The sequence below is a fragment of the Oncorhynchus keta genome, chromosome 6 (assembly GCF_023373465.1).
Source record: "Oncorhynchus keta strain PuntledgeMale-10-30-2019 chromosome 6, Oket_V2, whole genome shotgun sequence".
In the NCBI taxonomy this organism is placed as follows: Eukaryota; Metazoa; Chordata; class Actinopteri; order Salmoniformes; family Salmonidae; genus Oncorhynchus; species Oncorhynchus keta.
Window position 1 is genome coordinate 19,659,592 of NC_068426.1, and position 17,851 is coordinate 19,677,442.

Consider the following 17,851-nt stretch of genomic DNA (forward strand, 5'->3'; position numbering starts at 1 on the left):
GCCACATGTAACTTTTTCTCAGCTGGCACAATTTGATTGGCTGCTGTCTGATTCAAACTGTAATCCGTTAAATTAAAAGTTGATGTGCTGCACACTTTTTTAATAGCATCATTTAAAATAGTGTTTGCATCCAAATATTGAAAATGTGAACATAAAAAAATAAAAATAAAAGTGTCTAACAATTGTGTCAGCAGCTCTCCTCTATTTGGGCTTGGGGAGGGTATCAAGTCAGTTCAAGTCAAAAGGCTCAAGTCCAAGTTAAGTCGCGAGTCATTCGTGTCAAAGTCGAGTTGCAAGTCATCATATTTGTGACTCGAGTCCAAGTCATGTGCCTCGAGTCCATACCTCTGGTATATACTGTATTCGATTCTACTGTATTTTAGTCAATGCCACTCCGACATTGCTCAAACTAATATTTATATATTTCTTAACTCCATTCTTCTACTTTTAGATTGATGTGTATTGTTGTGAATCGTGTTTAGATACTACTGCACTGTTGGAGCATTTCACTACACGCACAATAACAGGGGAAAAAAATAAAAAAATATTTGGTTTGATTTGGTTCAGAGTTCATTTTGATATTTCAACCTGTGTGTCCTGATCGCGTCTGGTGTGGGTGGACAAAATCAACATGTGTTCGATGGTGGATGAACTTGCCAAGCGGTCTTGCCAAGCGGTCTGGTGACCACACCGCTCGAGTAGCGTGCGCAAGCTTTGCAAAATAAATGTACACATACATGTTATTCAATCATTGCTCCCACACTGCTCACAAGTGGCTGCGTAGACAGGCGCTAAAATAGAACTTGGTTCTATTTGTGACACTTGAAGTGCTGGAAGTCCCGCCTCCCCCATCTCCTTATTGATTTTTAGGAGCCTATACCCACGTGGGTGATTGAAAGATGAACTGAGGTCCAGACTCCAGTCCAGTTGGTGGTGGTAATGCACGTTATCCACTATGGGATTGGTATCCCTAAACCTTTATTTTCAAATGTAGGAACTGGTTCTACAGTTTGACACCACTGCTGTCTCTGGCTCCACATCCCCCGCCCGGCTATCTAGATGTGGGAAGCTTAGTGTATTTTCTGTAGGGAAGCTAATGATCCATCATGTATGACATTCCTGGGAGTGTGTAAACTTTTTTATTACAATAGCATTTTTGCATGTTCTCTATAGTTATGTACTTGAAAATGTATAAATGTACCAATTTGGCACATTTAGGCAAACTCCTGGCAGACTTCATGCAAAAATGTTTTGTAGTAATGTAATTCTTCACTGGATCAGTCTGAAACTTTGCACACACACTGCTGCCATCTTGTGGACGACATCTAAGTTACACCTAAAATTATATTTGAATGTATGACCTTTCTCTTGCATTTCAAAGATGATTGGGGAAAAAATTGAAAACATATGTTTTTTTGTTTGTATTATATTTTACCAGATCCAATGTGTTATATTCTCCTACATTAAAGTTGGTTGCCAACTGCCATATAAAGTCCAAAGAAGAAGGAGGAGAGATTACTAGAAACAAACTCAGTTTACCCTTTTATCTGTGAATTAATTGTCGGAGTGGAGGACCTTGTGCATTTCAGGTAAAATAACAACCCAATGTTTAAATCCAAGGACAAATTAGCTAGCAACAGCAAGTTAGCTAGCTAAATTGCCATAAATGTTTGATGCTTTTCGACCTGCCCCCAAATTAATATGGTTGGTTCAGAGTTCGTTTTGATATTTCAACCTGCATGTCCTGATCGCGTCTGATGTGGGTGGACAAAAGTCAGCATGCGGATGGGCAGTCAGACTGGTCAGCATGTTAGAATATCAGGCCTGGGCTGAAAATCTACTTTTTTACATTATGTTATTTATGAAGGGGGAAGGGGGGCAGATGAATTAATGAAGAGGCAACTCGAATTAACTTTTTACCCCCAGAGGTATGTGCCGTCAGGGATACGCCAAATAAAAATGTGATTCACATATTATTTTTTCATATATATATATATATATCGTTTTTTTTCTTCACATTTTCATGCTCCATCTGGCACTATTACATGTTCTTGTATGTGTTTATTTGAATGAGAATGTGTGTATATGCATGTGAACAAACACCTGCATGGCATCAGCCTCAGGCAAACCAACATTAGCTGTAAAAACAGTATCATAAACTTACTTATTATTATGTTTTATTTTGATCTGTCAACTATTCTGTGATGTTTAACGTACAATTTCAATCTATCTAATCGAATAGAATCAACTCATTGCGAGTTGAAGATAAATACTTTTACTAAAAGTATTAGTAATTGACTGACCCGGTCTCTCCAGATCTCCTAACAGTACTTTTGCTCGGGTCAATTTTAGATCAATGCCACAGATTGCATTTTCAGACATTCCTGAACCCGAGACCAGAAACAGGCTACCTACCTGTGGGCAATACCAAAATAAATGGTCTACTGATTCTGTATCCTCACAACAAAATCTGCAGAGCTTCGATGATTTTATGCCCCAATTTTTCAACATTTTGATGGTGGCAAAAATTCTATATAATCATTTTATCGGACAAGCACAACGTCTTGAATCTTGTGTTGTTTTTTATATCAACTAAAAACCATGGAATCAGTACATCAAAAATCTCTTCCCAACTATTTTGCAATCTGTATGGCACAGTTGTCAACATCCTGGTCCTCAAATGAAACTGGTAAACTTTCCTATTTATGCTATTATTATTCCTCCGCCAGTTTTGATCCTTTATATTGGGCAGACAGACCAGTTCCCTACCTCCTCCAGCTGCCACCTGCCTCCTCCATTTTTGTCAGTTATACTCTAGGATTAGTAGTTGGACTAAATTACTATTACACCATTAAACACCTCAGTCATTTCTTTTAGGATGCTCAGTGAAGCTAAATGTCAATGTTTTTAGTTCTAATGAGGCCAAAACTCAACAGCTCACGCCACCAAGCAGGAAACAGCCTATGCTTTGATTGAAACAAAATACAAGGCAAATAGTATGTAACATCGTCGTTTCTAATTCGCTCGCGAAACAGTAATTCAAGAAGATCTTAATGCATATTCCCATGAAACTGATTGAGATAAAAAATGATTGAAATGCAATTTGGAGCTTGAACAAGTATTTGATACACTGGCGATTTTGCAGGTTTTCCTACTTACAAAGCATGTAGAGGTCTATATTTTTTTATCATAGGTACACTTCAAATGTGAGAGATGGAATCTAAAACAAAAATCAAGAAAATCACATTGCATGATTTTTAAGTAATTAATTAGCATTTTATTGCATGACATAAGTATTTGATACATCAGAAAATCAGAACTTAATATTTGGTACAGAAACCTTTGTTTGCAATTACAGAGATCATACGTTTCTTCTAGTTCTTCACCAGGTTTGCACACACTGCAGCAGGGATTTTGGCCCACTCCCCCATACAGACCTTCTCCAGATCCTTCAGGTTTCGGGGACTGTCGCTGGGCAATACGGACTTTCAGCTCCCTCCAAAGATGTTCTATTGGGTTCAGGTCTGGAGACTGGCTAGGCCACTCCAGGACCTTGAGATGCTCCTTACGGAGCCACTCCTTAGTTGCCCTGGCTGTGTGTTTCGGGTCGTTGTCATGCTGGAAGACCCAGCCACGTTTCATCTTCAATGCCCTTGCTGATGGAAGGAGGTTTTCACTCAAAATCTCACGATACATGGCTCCATTCATTCTTTCCTTTACATGGATCAGTCGTCCTGGTCCCTTTGCAGAAAAACAGCCCCAAAGCATGATGTTTCCACCCCTATGCTTCACAGTAGATATGGTGTTCTTTGGATTGCAACTCAGCATTCTTTGTCCTCCAAACACGACGAGTTGAGTTTTTACCAAAAAGTTCTATTTTGGTTTCATCTGACCATATGACATTCTCCCAATCTTCTTCTGGATCATCCAAATGCTCTCAAGCAAACTTCAGACGGGCCTGGACATGTACTGGCTTAAGCAGGGGGACACGTCTGGCACTGCAGGATTTGAGTCCCTGGCGGCGTAGTGTGTTACTGATGGTAGGCTTTGTTACTTTGGTCCCAGCTCTCTGCAGGGCATTCACTAGGTCCCCCCGTGTGGTTCTGGGATTTTTGCTCACCGTTCTTGTGATCATTTTGACCACACGGGGTGAGATCTTGCGTGGAGCCCCAGATCGAGGAAGATTATCAGTGGTCTTGTATATCTTCCATTTCCTAATAATTGCTCCCACAGTTGATTTCTTCAAACCAAGCTGCTTACCTAATGCAGATTCAGTCTTCCCAGTCTGGTGCAGGTCTACAATTTTGTTTCTGGTGTCCTTTGACAGCTCTTTGGTTTTGGCCATAGTGGGGTTTGGAGTGTGACTGTTTGAGGTTGTGGACAGGTGTCTTTTATACTGATAACAAGTTCAAACAGGTGCCATTAATACAGGTAACGAGTGGAGGACAAAGGAGCCTCTTAAAGAAGAAGTTACAGGTCTGTGAGAGCCAGAAATCTTCTTTGTTTGTAGGTGACCAAATACTTATTTTCCACCATAATTTGCAAATAAATTCATTAAAAATCCTACAATGTGATTTTCTGGATTTTTTTCTCTCATTTTGTCTGTCATAGATGAAGTGTACCTATGATGAAAATTACAGGCCTCTCTCATCTTTTTAAGTGGGAGAACTTGCACAATTGGTGGCTGGGACTCTCCGCAACTATCTTCAATGTGCGGGACAAAATTGAGGCTATGATTAAGAAATTGGAGCTCTTCTCTGTCTGCATTAACAAGGACAACACACAGGTCTTTCCATCATTGTATGACTTTTTGTATGCAAATGAACTCAAGCTTACGGACAATGTCAAATGTGATATAGGGAAGCAACTGAGTGAGTTGGGTGCGCAATTACACAGGTACTTTCCCGAAACTAATGACACAAACAACTGAGAGCTTTCATTGAAATTGCAACAAGCGGTTTTGTGAACATTTTATTTAATCAGAAGCCAATGCCAGATTTCTGGATTGGGCTGCGCTACCTTGGCAAATTGTGCTGTTAAGACACTGATGCACTTTGCAACCATTTACCTATGTGAGAGTTGATTCTCGGCCCTAGGTAGCATGAAAACTAAATACAGGCACAGACTTTGTGTGGAAAATTATTTAAGACTGAGACTCTCTCCAATACAACCCAACATTGCAGAGTTATTTGCATCTTTTCAAGCACACCCTTCTCATTAGCCTGTGGTGAGTTATTCCGAATGTTCGATGAACAAATAAGGTTTTAAGATGGTTAAATAAAGAGCAAAATTATTGATTATTTTATTATTATTTGTGCCCTGGTCCTTTAAGAGCTCTTTGTCACTTCCCACGAGCCGGATTGTGACAAAAACTCACACCTATTCTTATGTGTCATATAGTGTGCGTGTGGCAGGTTTACAAAAAAACAGCATTTGAGATTGCGCTGACCCTGGTGCTAAAGGGGGTCCTCAGCTGGAGGTTGAATGTTTGAAGGGGTACAGGACTATAAAAGGTTTGGGAACCACTGACATGAACTACTCACCGACAGAGTGCAAGCCTCTTTCAGATTTTCCCCCGATGGTGATGACAAGCGCAACTTCACAGTTTCATTGTCTACAGTAATTTCATGGTTATCTCTCGATAGAACGCTTTCCCTGACTGTGGAGACAAATGCGACATCATGCACACGTCACTTTACTGGAAGTCACTTGTACATATTTACATTTGTATGGTTAACACTATTTCACTATTATGATATCCTACAGTAGGCTGTAAAATGACAACTGTACGATACAAATCGTCATCCGTGGTGATCTACTTACCATCCTCAGATTTGAAATAAACAGTTGCGCTAGTGGAGCGTTGATCCTCGTAGTGCACCAAGCAGTCCCCTCCACTCGACTTCTTTTTACTTTGAAAATAAATCTGAAGCTTGTTCTGTATCCCTTTAGAGACAGAGTTTGTCCAACTGACGTCTATATTGATGGGATAAGGATATTCATCCATCGTTTCACCCCTCATGCGAATACTGTTTGGGTATGAAACGCGTCGTCCTATTATTTCACTGCATCCACTATTTCACTTTCGTTTCAGGCTCGGTTGATGAGGAAATCGTGTGTACAGTGGACCTACTGATCACATAACTGCGCCTTATATGAGTAGGCAGTGGGATATAAACTTATTAACCTATACTTTCTCAAGTAATGTGTTTAACTTAAGAACATGTTGTTTAAAACAAAATGGCGAATGGAAACGATTTATATTCATTATATTTTCACTTGCTTAACCATTAACATAATAATGATTGTTAGTTAATGCTCTTGGGGAGAGTGAACGTGATCACAGACAGACATAGGCAAGATGTCCCAATGGACAGGACCTTACAGGAGGAAGGTACACATGTTCAACAGCAGATGACACTATGCCTCAGATAATAACTTTGCTATAATTTTCTGAGAGCTGGAGCAATGAGGGAATCCTCTTTCTGTCTCTCTGTGTGTAAATCATTCTCTTTCCATGGGCCCTTACACAGAAAGACAGATTGACAGTCGCTGGATCCAGGTTCGAGTCCTGATCAGGGGTACCCCCCCACACACACACACATTTGCTACACTAGTTAACTGGTGTGCTGCACTCATTTTCCTGGCAGTAAACAGTCTGTAGTCTATTGAGTCACAGGTGTAGGGCTACCCGATGACGCACAGAGGGAAATATGGCACAAGGGCGGGAGGGACTGTCACGGGGGACTAGGTGTGTGAGGAAGGAATCAGGTGCAGAGAGTTCCACAGGGAAAGAGTGCACTTTAATCCGGCACAAAACAAACAAGCTCACAACACAGGGCGCTGAATATGGACCATCCATAAACACAGGGTACCAGGTCCAGAACACGAACACACCTAACTAACGCACACACGTAACACAAAATTAATCCCGCACAAAACAAGGGCGGGTAAACGTACTTTAAATAAGGAAGCCCATCAAGCACACACAAAAGGACACAGGTGAAACTAATAAGACAAAACAAACAGACAACGAAAAAGGGATCGGTGGCGGTGGCGGCTAGTAGGCCGGTGACGACGACCACCGAGCACCGCAGGAACAGGCAGGGGAGCCAACTTCGGAGGAAGTCGTGACAGGGACAGCATGGGCTAAGGCTGGGGTGGGGATGTTAGCAGTCTCCAAAATTAAGCATCATTAAAGATTCCAATACTTTTCATGACCTCAAAAGAAAGGAAATATGATGGAATCACAGGTGATAATGGATGGATAAAAACAGAGTGTAACAAAAGGGTGCTGTAACTTTTGCACATTTCTACAGAACCCATATGGAGCTGGATAGCTCAACTGTGAAAGATCTTAATACACTGTACCTCAGTTGACAAACACAAAATCTATTTTTGGACACAATTCCTCTCCTTCTTTGCCCATCTGTCTGTCTGTTGCCTCCATCCTGTCTTTTCCGATCAGTTGATCTGACAGTCATTCGAGGTCAAATGTTTTAGAGTAAAACAGAGTCTGTACAGATCAGATACATCCTGTAGATTGAAGCTTTATTTCTCAAGTGAATAAAATGCACAGCAAACCTTTATTACTCCCATAGTTTATAATATGATAAAAACACCAACACTGCATCAGAGAAAATACAACATGAACACACACTCCTACAGAGAAGTGTGGGAAAGTAATTGATCCGAGATCATCCAGAAAGATGGATAATGTGTACTCCCCCAGAAGCCAGACAAGAAGGACAGAGGGAGAGGAAGCAATTCCCTGCATTACCACTCTCTTCACATTCCGTATGCTATCATTCACACTTATGCTGCAGTACAGATGGATGTGTAGGGGGGAGATAAAAATGGAGGGGAAAGGGGTGAGATAGAAACAGAGATACAGGAAGGGGGAAGGTGTCATGAGTATATCTTCCTCTCTCTGTGTTCCTGTCTCTCTTTCTTTTATGTCTAATAGAGCATGGCTTTTCTCAGAGTAGCTGAATTCTCAGAGTAGACCTCAGGACTATGAGGTTTGCTTCAGCTGCAGTGTCATGATGGGGAGGGAGCAGCTAAATACATGATTATTAATTATGTTTATGGCTGCACAATAGGGACCATAGAGATCCTATTAATTACTAAAGGGGCTTTGTCATAAACCCTCATAGTTCCTGAATGGGATGAAAATGGTAGCCATATTGGTCAGGGAAAAATCCAAACCAGTCTAATTGGAATTAATGGTAGTAAAGGCATAATCTAGATTTTACTTATGCAGGAAAATAAAACAAAGGCATGTGATGTATCAGAAATTGTGTAATAGAATGATTTGTCAACCTAAAATATTGTCATATAATCATAAATACAGTTTATACGGTATTGTCCAACTTTGACGTATAAATATCGTGTGAAATATATTGACTGTACAAAACATAAGGAACACCTTCCTAATATTGAGTTGCACCCGCTTTTGCCCTCAGAATAGCCTCATTCATCAGGGCATGGACTTTTCTCAGAGAAGTTAGGAACAAATATACACAAGCAGCTAGGAAAGTTAAGGCTAGCTTTTTCAAGCAGAAATTTGCATCCTGTAGCACAAACTCAAAAAAGTTATGGGACACTGTAAAGTTCTGGGACACTGCACCTTCTCCCAGCTGCCCACTGCACTGAGGCAAGGAAACACTGTCACCACCGATAAATCCACTATAATTGATCATTTCAATAAGCATTTTTCTACAGCTGGCCATGCTTTCCACCTGGCTACCCCTACCCCGATCAACAGCCCTCCACCCCCCACAGCAACTCACCCATTCCTCCCCCACTTCTCCTTCACCCAAATCCAGATTGCTGATGTTCTGAAAGAGCTGTAAAATCTGGACCCCTACAAATCAGCCGGACTAGACAATCTGGACCCTCTCTTTTTAAAATGATCTGCCGAAATTGTTGCAACCCCTATTACTAGTCTGTTCAACCTCTCTTTCGTATCGTCTGAGATTCCCATAGTTTGGAAAGCTGCTGCAGTCCTCCCCCTCTTCAAAGGGGGAGACACTCTAGACCCAAACTGCTACAGACCTATATCTATTCTACCCTGCCTTTCTAAGGTCTTCGAAAGCCAAGTTAACAAACAGATTACCTTACCGACCATTTCGAATCCCACCGTACCTTCCCCCTATGCAATCTGGTTTCAGAACTAGTCATGGGTGCACCTCAGCCACGTTCAAGGTCCTAAATTATATCGTAACCACCATCGATAAGAGACATTACTGTGCAGCCGTATTCATCGACCTGGCTAAGGCTTTCGACTCTGTCAATCACAACATTCTTATTGGTAAACTCAAGAGCCTTGGTTTATCAAATGATTGCCTCGCCTGGTTCACCAACTACTTCCCTGATAGAGTTCAGTGTGTCAAATCAGAGGGCCTGTTGTCTGGACCTCTCGCAGTCTCTATGGGGGTGCCACAGGGTTCAATTCTCGGGCCAACTCTCTTCTCTGTATACATCAATGATGTCGCTCTTGCTGCTGGTGAATCTTTGATCCCCTTCTACGCAGACAACACCATTCTGCATACCTCTGGCCATTCTTTGGACATTATCTAACCTCCGGACGAGCTTCAATGCCATACAACACTCCTTCCGTGGCCTCCAACTGCTCTTAAATGCAAGTAAACTAAATGCATGCTCTTCAACTGATCACTGCACGCACCTGCCCGCCCGTCCAGCATCACTACTCTGGACGGCTCTGACTTAGAATATGTGGACAACTACAAATACCTAGGTGTCTGGTTAGACTGTAAACTCTCCTTCCAGACTCACATTAAGCATCTCCAATCCAAAATTAAATCTAGAATCGGCTTCCTGTTTCGCAACAAAGCATCCTTCACTCATGCTGCCAAACATACCTTAGTAAAACTTACCATCCTACCGATCCTCGACTTCGACGATGTCATTTACAAAATATCCTCCAACACTCTACTCAACAAATTGGATGCAGTCTATTACAGTGCCATCCGTTTTGTCACCAAAGCCCCATATACTACCCACCAATGCGACCTGTACACTCTCGTTGGCTAGCACTCGCTTCATACTCGTCGCCAAACCCACTGGCTCCAGGTCATCTACACGTCTCTGCTAGGTAAAGCCCCGCCTTATCTCAGCTCACTGGTCACCGTAGCAGCACCCACCCGTAGCACGCGCTCCAGCAGGTATATCTCACTGGTCATCCCCAAAGCCAATTCTTCCTTTGGCCGCCTCTCCTTCTAGTTCTCTGCTGCCAATGACTGGAACAAACTGCAAACATCACTAAAGCTGGAGACTCTTTCCTCCCTCACTAGCTTTAAGCACCAGCTGTCAGAGCAGCTCACAGATCACTGCACATGTACATAGCTCATCTGTAAATAGCCCATCCAACTACCTCATCCCCATACTGTATTTATTTATTTATTTATCTTGCTCCTTTGCGCCTCTTCTGCACATTCTACCATCCCAGTGTTTAATTGCTATATTGTAATTACTTCGCCACCATGGCCGATTTATTGCCTTACCACTCTTATCCTACCTCATTTGCACATGCTGTATATAGATTTTTCTACTGTATTATTGATTGTATGTTTGTTTATTCCATGTGTAACTCTGTGTTGTTGTATGTGTCGAACTGCTTTGCTTTATCTTGGCTAGGTCGCAGTTGCAAATGAGAACTTGTTGTCAACTAGCCTACCTGGTTAAATAAAGGTGAAAACTCCCCAAATAATACAAGGTGTCAAAAGCGTTCCACTGGGACACTAGCCTATGTTGACTCCAGTTCTTCCCACAGTTGCGTCAAGTTCGCTGGATATCCTTTGGGTGGTGGACCTTTCTTGATACACACGGGAAACTGTTGTGTGAAAAACCCAAACACCTTCCAGTTCTTGACACTCGAACTGATGAACTTGGCACATACTACCATACACCATTCAAAGGAACTTAAATATTTAGTTTAGCCCAATTACCCTCTGAATTGCATACATACACACTCCATGTCTCAATTGTCACAAGGTTTAAAAATCCTTCTTTAACCCTTAATCCTTCACTTCACTGATTGAAGTGAATTTAACAATTGACATCAATAAGGGATGACAGCTTTCACCTGGATTCATCTGGTCAGTCCATGTCATGGAAAGAGCAGGTGTTCTTAATGTTTTGTATGCTCAGTGTATATGTAAACAGACCATAAATGGAAACATTTTTGTTTTCTTGGAAAGCTGAGAGAGAGAATATAGTAGACGATATGTGTCAAAAAGTGATCGATTACTTATGTCTGTGTCTTATGTTTATGCCCTTTTAAGGACAGCCTATCCGGATGTCCTCACGCTTTCTAGGGTGTGCTTATGTAACATGATAGTGCAGCTGTTTCTCCGAAGTAAAGGACATTTTTGCAATAAAAAGTAATGGCCTGATGATTGATGATGTGAAACAGTTGGGAATGTTTGTAGTGAATGGGGGAGACCTGTGTTTGAACTGTTTGAAAAATGTGAAACAGTTGGGAATTTTTCTAGTGAACTTATGGAGCTGCTCAGTAGTGAGCTTGTGACCCCTTGTAGAATGAAAAAGTAATTTCCGGAGTATAATTAATTGTTAGACTTGTCCTATAACAAGTCTAACACAGATCAACCACAGAAAACTACAGAAAACATGTCTCCTAGAACAAGTCTAGGTATATTGTGTCCTTCATGTCTGGTCACAATGACAAAACCATCGATGCCATTCTTTGTGATGCACCTGATTGTTTTAATGGTGTGCTTGATATGATGAAACAAGTGCAGCAGTTTGTTCCACCAGAACAGGGCTCCGGGCAGCCGAGCGGAAATGGAGGAAAACTCGCCTCCCTGCGGACCTGGCATCCTTTCACTCCCTCCTCTCTACATTTTCCTCCTCTGTCTCTGCTGCTAAAGCCACTTTCTACCATTCTAAATTCCAAGCATCTGCCTCTAACCCTAGGAAGCTCTTTGCCACCTTCTCCTCCCTCCTGAATCCTCCCCCCTCCTCCCTCTCTGCAGATGACTTCGTCAACCATTTTGAAAAGAAGGTCGACGACATCCGATCCTCGTTTGCTAAGTCAAACGACACCGCTGGTTCTGCTCACACTGCCCTACCCTATGCTCTGACCTCTTTCTCCCCTCTCTCTCCAGATGAAATCTCGCGTCTTGTGACGGCCGGCCGCCCAACAACCTGCCCGCTTGACCCTATCCCCTCCTCTCTTCTCCAGACCATTTCCGGAGACCTTCTCCCTTACCTCACCTCGCTCATCAACTCATCCCTGACCGCTGGCTACGTCCCTCCCGTCTTCAAGAGAGCGAGAGTTGCACCCCTTCTGAAAAAACCTACACTCGATCCCTCCGATGTCAACAACTACAGACCAGTATCCCTTCTCTCTTTTCTCTCCAAAACTCTTGAGCGTGCCGTCCTTGGCCAGCTCTACCGCTATCTCTCTCAGAATGACCTTCTTGATCCAAATCAGTCAGGTTTCAAGACTAGTCATTCAACTGAGACTGCTCTTCTCTGTATCACGGAGGCGCTCCGCACTGCTAAAGCTAACTCTCTCTCCTCTGCTCTCATCCTTCTAGACCTATCGGCTGCCTTCGATACTGTGAACCATCAGATCCTCCTCTCCACCCTCTCCGAGTTGGGCATCTCCGGCGCGGCCCACGCTTGGATTGCGTCCTACCTGACAGGTCGCTCCTACCAGGTGGCGTGGCGAGAATCTGTCTCCTCACCACGCGCTCTCACCACTGGTGTCCCCCAGGGCTCTGTTCTAGGCCCTCTCTTATTCTCGCTATACACCAAGTCACTTGGCTCTGTCATAACCTCACATGGTCTCTCCTATCATTGCTATGCAGACGACACACAATTAATCTTCTCCTTTCCCCCTTCTGATGACCAGGTGGCGAATCGCATCTCTGCATGTCTGGCAGACATATCAGTGTGGATGACGGATCACCACCTCAAGCTGAACCTCAGCAAGACGGAGCTCCTCTTCCTCCCGGGAAGGACTGCCCGTTCCATGATCTCGCCATCACGGTTGACAACTCCATTGTGTCCTCCTCCCAGAGCGCTAAGAACCTTGGCGTGATCCTGGACAACACCCTGACGTTCTCAACTAACATCAAGGCGGTGTCCCGTTCCTGTAGGTTCATGCTCTACAACATCCGCAGAGTACGACCCTGCCTCACACAGGAAGCGGCGCAGGTCCTAATCCAGGCACTTGTCATCTCCCGTCTGGATTACTGCAACTCGCTGTTGGCTGGGGGGGAGGGTAAAGTGGCTGTTCCACTGGATGTCATAAGGTGAATGCACCAATTTGTAAGTCGCTCTGGATAAGAGCATCTGCTAAATGACTTAAATGTAAATTTATATTTACAGGTTACATACATGTTTGTCATTAAGGCACATTCAAGTTCACATGTTCAAGAAGGCATTTCTGCCCCCCCCCCCTCCCCCCCAAAAAAGTATTTTGATGAAAACAAAATATTTTTAAACTGTCAAATGCTTCTACTGTGAAGTAGTGATGTCAGTCATATGACTAGCTTTCTGTAATGGGTCACATTTGTATTTGTACTCTTCCTGTTCCTGGCAAATTATGCAGTTAGTCTATTTAAAAATATTACAATACATTTCCAGGTAAGACAAAACTAGGGCCTGTAGAACCTTCCTTGTTTATAGATAGCGTTGTTAAGAAGGAAGAGCAGTGCATTATTATGGACAGACCTCTCCCGTCCTTAGCTACTTCGGCATCACCATGTTTTGACGATCACAGTTTACAATCCTGGGTTAATCCAAGCAGTTTAGTCTGCTCAACTTGCTCAATTTCAACATTATTCGTTTCAAGATTTAGTTGAGGTTTAGGGTTTGGTGAATGATTTGTCCAAAATACAATGATTTTGGTTTAGGACTGTTCTGAAACTTATTGCAGCTCTTTGTTAAGTGTTGCAGGGATTTCACTTGCTGTGGTAGCTGATGTGTATAGTACTGAGTCATCAGCATACATAGACACACAGGCTTTACTCAGAGTCAGTGGCAGGACATTATTAAAGATTTTAAAAAGTAAGGGGCCTAGACAGCTGCCCTGGGGAATGCTTGACTCTGGATTATGTTGGAGAGGCTTCAATTAAATTAAATCAAATCAAATTTTATTGGTCACATACACATGGTTAACAGATGTTAATGTGAGTGTAGCAAAATGGTTGTGCTTCTAGTTCCGACAGGGCAGTAATATCTAACAAATAATCTAACAATTTCACAACTACCTTATACACACAAATGTAAAGGGATGAATAAGAATATGTACATATACATATATGGATCAGCAATGGCTGTGCGGCATAGGCAAGATGCAGTAGATGGTACAGAGTACAGTATATACAGTGAGGAGAACAAGTATTTGATACGCTGCTGATTTTGCAGGCTTCCCTACTTACAAGGCATGTAGAGGTCTGTAATTTTTATCATAGGTACACTTCTACTGTGAGAGACGGAATCTAAAACAAAAATCCAGAAAATCACATTGTATGGTTTTTAAGTAATTCATTTGCATTTTATTGCATGACATAAGTATTTGATCCCCTACCAACCAGTAAGAATTCCATCTCTCACAGACCTGTTAGTTTTTCTTTAAGAAGCACTCCTCTTCTCCACTCATTACCTGAATAAAAGACACCTGTCCACACACTCAATCAAACAGACTCCAACCTCTCCACAATGGCCAAGACCAGAGAGCTGTGTAAGGACATCAGGGATAAAATTGTAGACCTGCAAAACCTGGGATGGGCTACAGCACAATAGGCAAGCAGCTTGGTGAGAAGGCAACAACTGTTGGCGCAATTATTAGACAATGGAAGAAGTTCAAGATGGCGGTCAATCACCCTCGGTCTGGGTCTCCATGCAAGATCTCACCTCGTGGGGCATCAATGATCATGAGGAAGGTGAAGGATCAGCCCAGAACTACACGGCAGGACCTGGACAATGACCTGAAGAGTGCTGGGACCACAGTCTCAAAGAAAACCATTAGTAACACACTACACCGTCATGGATTAATATCCTGCAGTGCACGCAAGGTCCCCCTGCTCAAGCCAGCACATGTCCAGGCCCATCTGAAGTTTGCCAATGACCATCTGGATGATCGAGAGGAGGAATGGGAGAAGGTCATGTGGTCTGATGAGACAAAAATAGAGCTTTTTGGTCTAAACTCCACTTGCCGTGTTTGGAGGAAGAAGAAGGATGAGTATAACCCCAAGAACACCATGCCAACCGTGAAGCATGGAGGTGGAAACATCATTCTTTGGGGATGCTTTTCTGCAAAGGGGACAGGACGACTGCACCGTATTGAGGGACGGTTGGATGGGGCGATGTATCGCGAGATCTTGGCCAACAACCTCCTTCCCTCCGTAAGAGCATTGAAGATGGGTCGTGGCTCGTTCTTCCAGGATGACAACGACCCGAAACACACAGCCAGGGCAACTAAGGAGTGGCTCCGTAAGAAGCATATCAAGGTCCTGGAGTGGCCTAGCCAGTCTCCAGACCTGAACCCAATAGAAAATCTTTGGAGGAGCTGAAAGTCTGTATTGCCCAGCGACAGCCCCGAAACCTGAAGGATCTGGAGAATGTCTGTATGGGGGAGTGGGCCAAAATCCCCGCTGCAGTGTGTGCAAAACTGGTCAAGAACTACAGGAAACGTATGATCTCTGTAATTGCAAACAAAGGTTTCTGGTACCAAATATTAAGTTCTTATTTTCTGATGTATCAAATACTTATGTCATGCAATAAAATGCTAATTAATTACTTAAAAATCATACAATGTGATTTTGTGGATTCTTGTTTTAGATTTTGTCTCTCACAGTTGAAGTGTACCTATGATAAAAAATGACAGACCTCTACAGGCTTTGTAAGTAGGAAAACATGCAAAATCGGCAGTGTATCAAATACTTGTTCTCCCCACTGTACATACAGTATGAGATGAGTAATATAGGGTATGTAATCCTTATTTAAAGTGACTAGTGATACATTTACTGCATCCAAGAATGAATTATTAAAGTGGCTAGAGATTTGAGTCTGTATGTTGGCAGCAGCCACTCAATGTTATTGATGGCTGTTTAACAGTCTGATGGCCTTGAGAAGAAGCTGTTCTTCAGTCTCTTGTTCCCAGCTTTGATGCACAAGCTGTCCCTCGGGTAGTTGTTGTCCTTGATGATCTTTATGGTCTTCCTGTGACATCGGGTGATGTAGGTGTCCCGGAGGGCAGGTAGTTTGCCCCCCGGTGATACGTTGTGCAGACCACATTAAAGAATAGCCTCTGTGTTCTGTTAGACAGGTAATCTTTATCCACAATATAGCAGGGGATATGAAGCCATACCCATTTCTAGCAGCAAATTATTATTAATAATGTCAAAAGTTGTACTAAAGTCTAACAGCTCCCACAATCTTCCTATTATCAATGTCTAAGCCAATAATCAGTAATTTGTCTAAGTGTCGTAAATGTTGAATGCCCTTCCCTATAAGCGTGCTGAAAATCTGTTGTTCATTTGTATACTGTGAAATAGCTTTGTCCCTGGTCAAACACCATTTATTTTTAAAGTTTACTAAGTGTTGGCAACTTGCTGATTTGGTCAGCTGTTTGAGCCAGTAAAGGGTGCTTTGCTATTCTTGGGTAGCGGAATGACTTTTGCTTCCGTCCAGGCCTGAGGACACACTTTCATGTAGGCTTAGATTGAAGAGATGGCAAATAGGAGTGGCAATATTGTCCGCTAATCATCCTCAGTAATTTTCCATCCAAGTCATCAGACCCAGGTGGCTTGTCATTCTTTATAGACAACATTTTTGTCACCTCTTCCACACTCACTTTACGGAATTCACATGATTGGGTGAGTCAGTGGAACTGGAAAGCATTTTTAGTACAATCATTTCCTCCGCATTTTGTAGCCTACAATATGTGTTTCCACACACCTAGCCTAGGCTATTGACGGATTCAAGACTAAGTTGTTTTAATTGAAATCAGTTTATCAGTGTCAAAGTAGTGTAACGACTCTCGTGGGTTGAAGGAGACCAAGGTGCAGCATAGTAGGCGTTCATGATTTTTAATAAACTGAACACCGCAACAAAATAACAAAGTAGAAGAAATGAAAGTGCACAGTTATGTCAGGCAACAAAACAGCTCAACAGAAAATAACTACCCAGAAGTCTCCAGTCTTGTAGAATTGCATTAATTTGCAATTATAAACTGCAAAACTTTTCCTGGACCCTAGGCTACAAAACATTTCCCTCATATGTGCCACTTCCATAAGTGCCTCCACTGTGCAATTCCACTATGCAAATGTGATGAACGCAGGTCGTGCTCACTTTTTGTTCCGGCACCTTCTGATTTACAAATTAGGCACTGCAGTCTACACTAGGATGGGGCAAGTTCATAGTGTGGAGGTTATAATGCGTCATGCATGATCCCCAAGTCCATAACCACTGTTTTGAGGACAGCCGTTTTAGCAACCCCTCTGAGGTTTCTGTCTGTGGCTGCTCTTTTTATGTCAGATTTGGCTAGCTCAGAGTGAGTGCAGAGTGTGTTGGAACAGGAAATAGCTAGCCACCAAGCACAATCCCAATACTAACCCAACTTCTGCCACTTGTTGCTGCAGTTCCGCAGTGCACTCAGCGAGTTGTTTATCTCTAGGCTACTATACATATTTATTTGTTTTTTCATTCTATAGTTTTCCATGTAATTTTTGTTTTAATTAAATATAATTTTGAATTTATCCAAATTAATTTTCAAGAAAATAGTTTTACCAGCTCCATACATTCTCATAATGAAAAAAAGTGAGGGAGTGCTGCTCCCCAGTATATTGGCAGC

General features: G+C 42.4%; 1 protein-coding gene across 1 annotated transcript in view; it reads right to left on the reverse strand.

Annotated features, from left to right (window-relative positions):
* Positions 1-6,094, reverse strand: part of LOC118384842 (protein mono-ADP-ribosyltransferase PARP14-like) — a 29,594-nt gene extending 23,500 nt beyond the window's left edge. Inside the window, exons 1-2 of the mRNA XM_052520067.1 lie at positions 5,824-6,094; positions 5,544-5,659 (exon numbers count right to left, since the gene is read on the reverse strand). Of these exons, the coding sequence (XP_052376027.1) occupies positions 5,544-5,659; positions 5,824-6,022 (315 nt within the window). The 5' untranslated portion in view covers positions 6,023-6,094. The remainder of the gene's footprint in view (positions 1-5,543; positions 5,660-5,823) is intronic.
* Between the last annotated feature and the right edge of the window lie 11,757 nt (positions 6,095-17,851).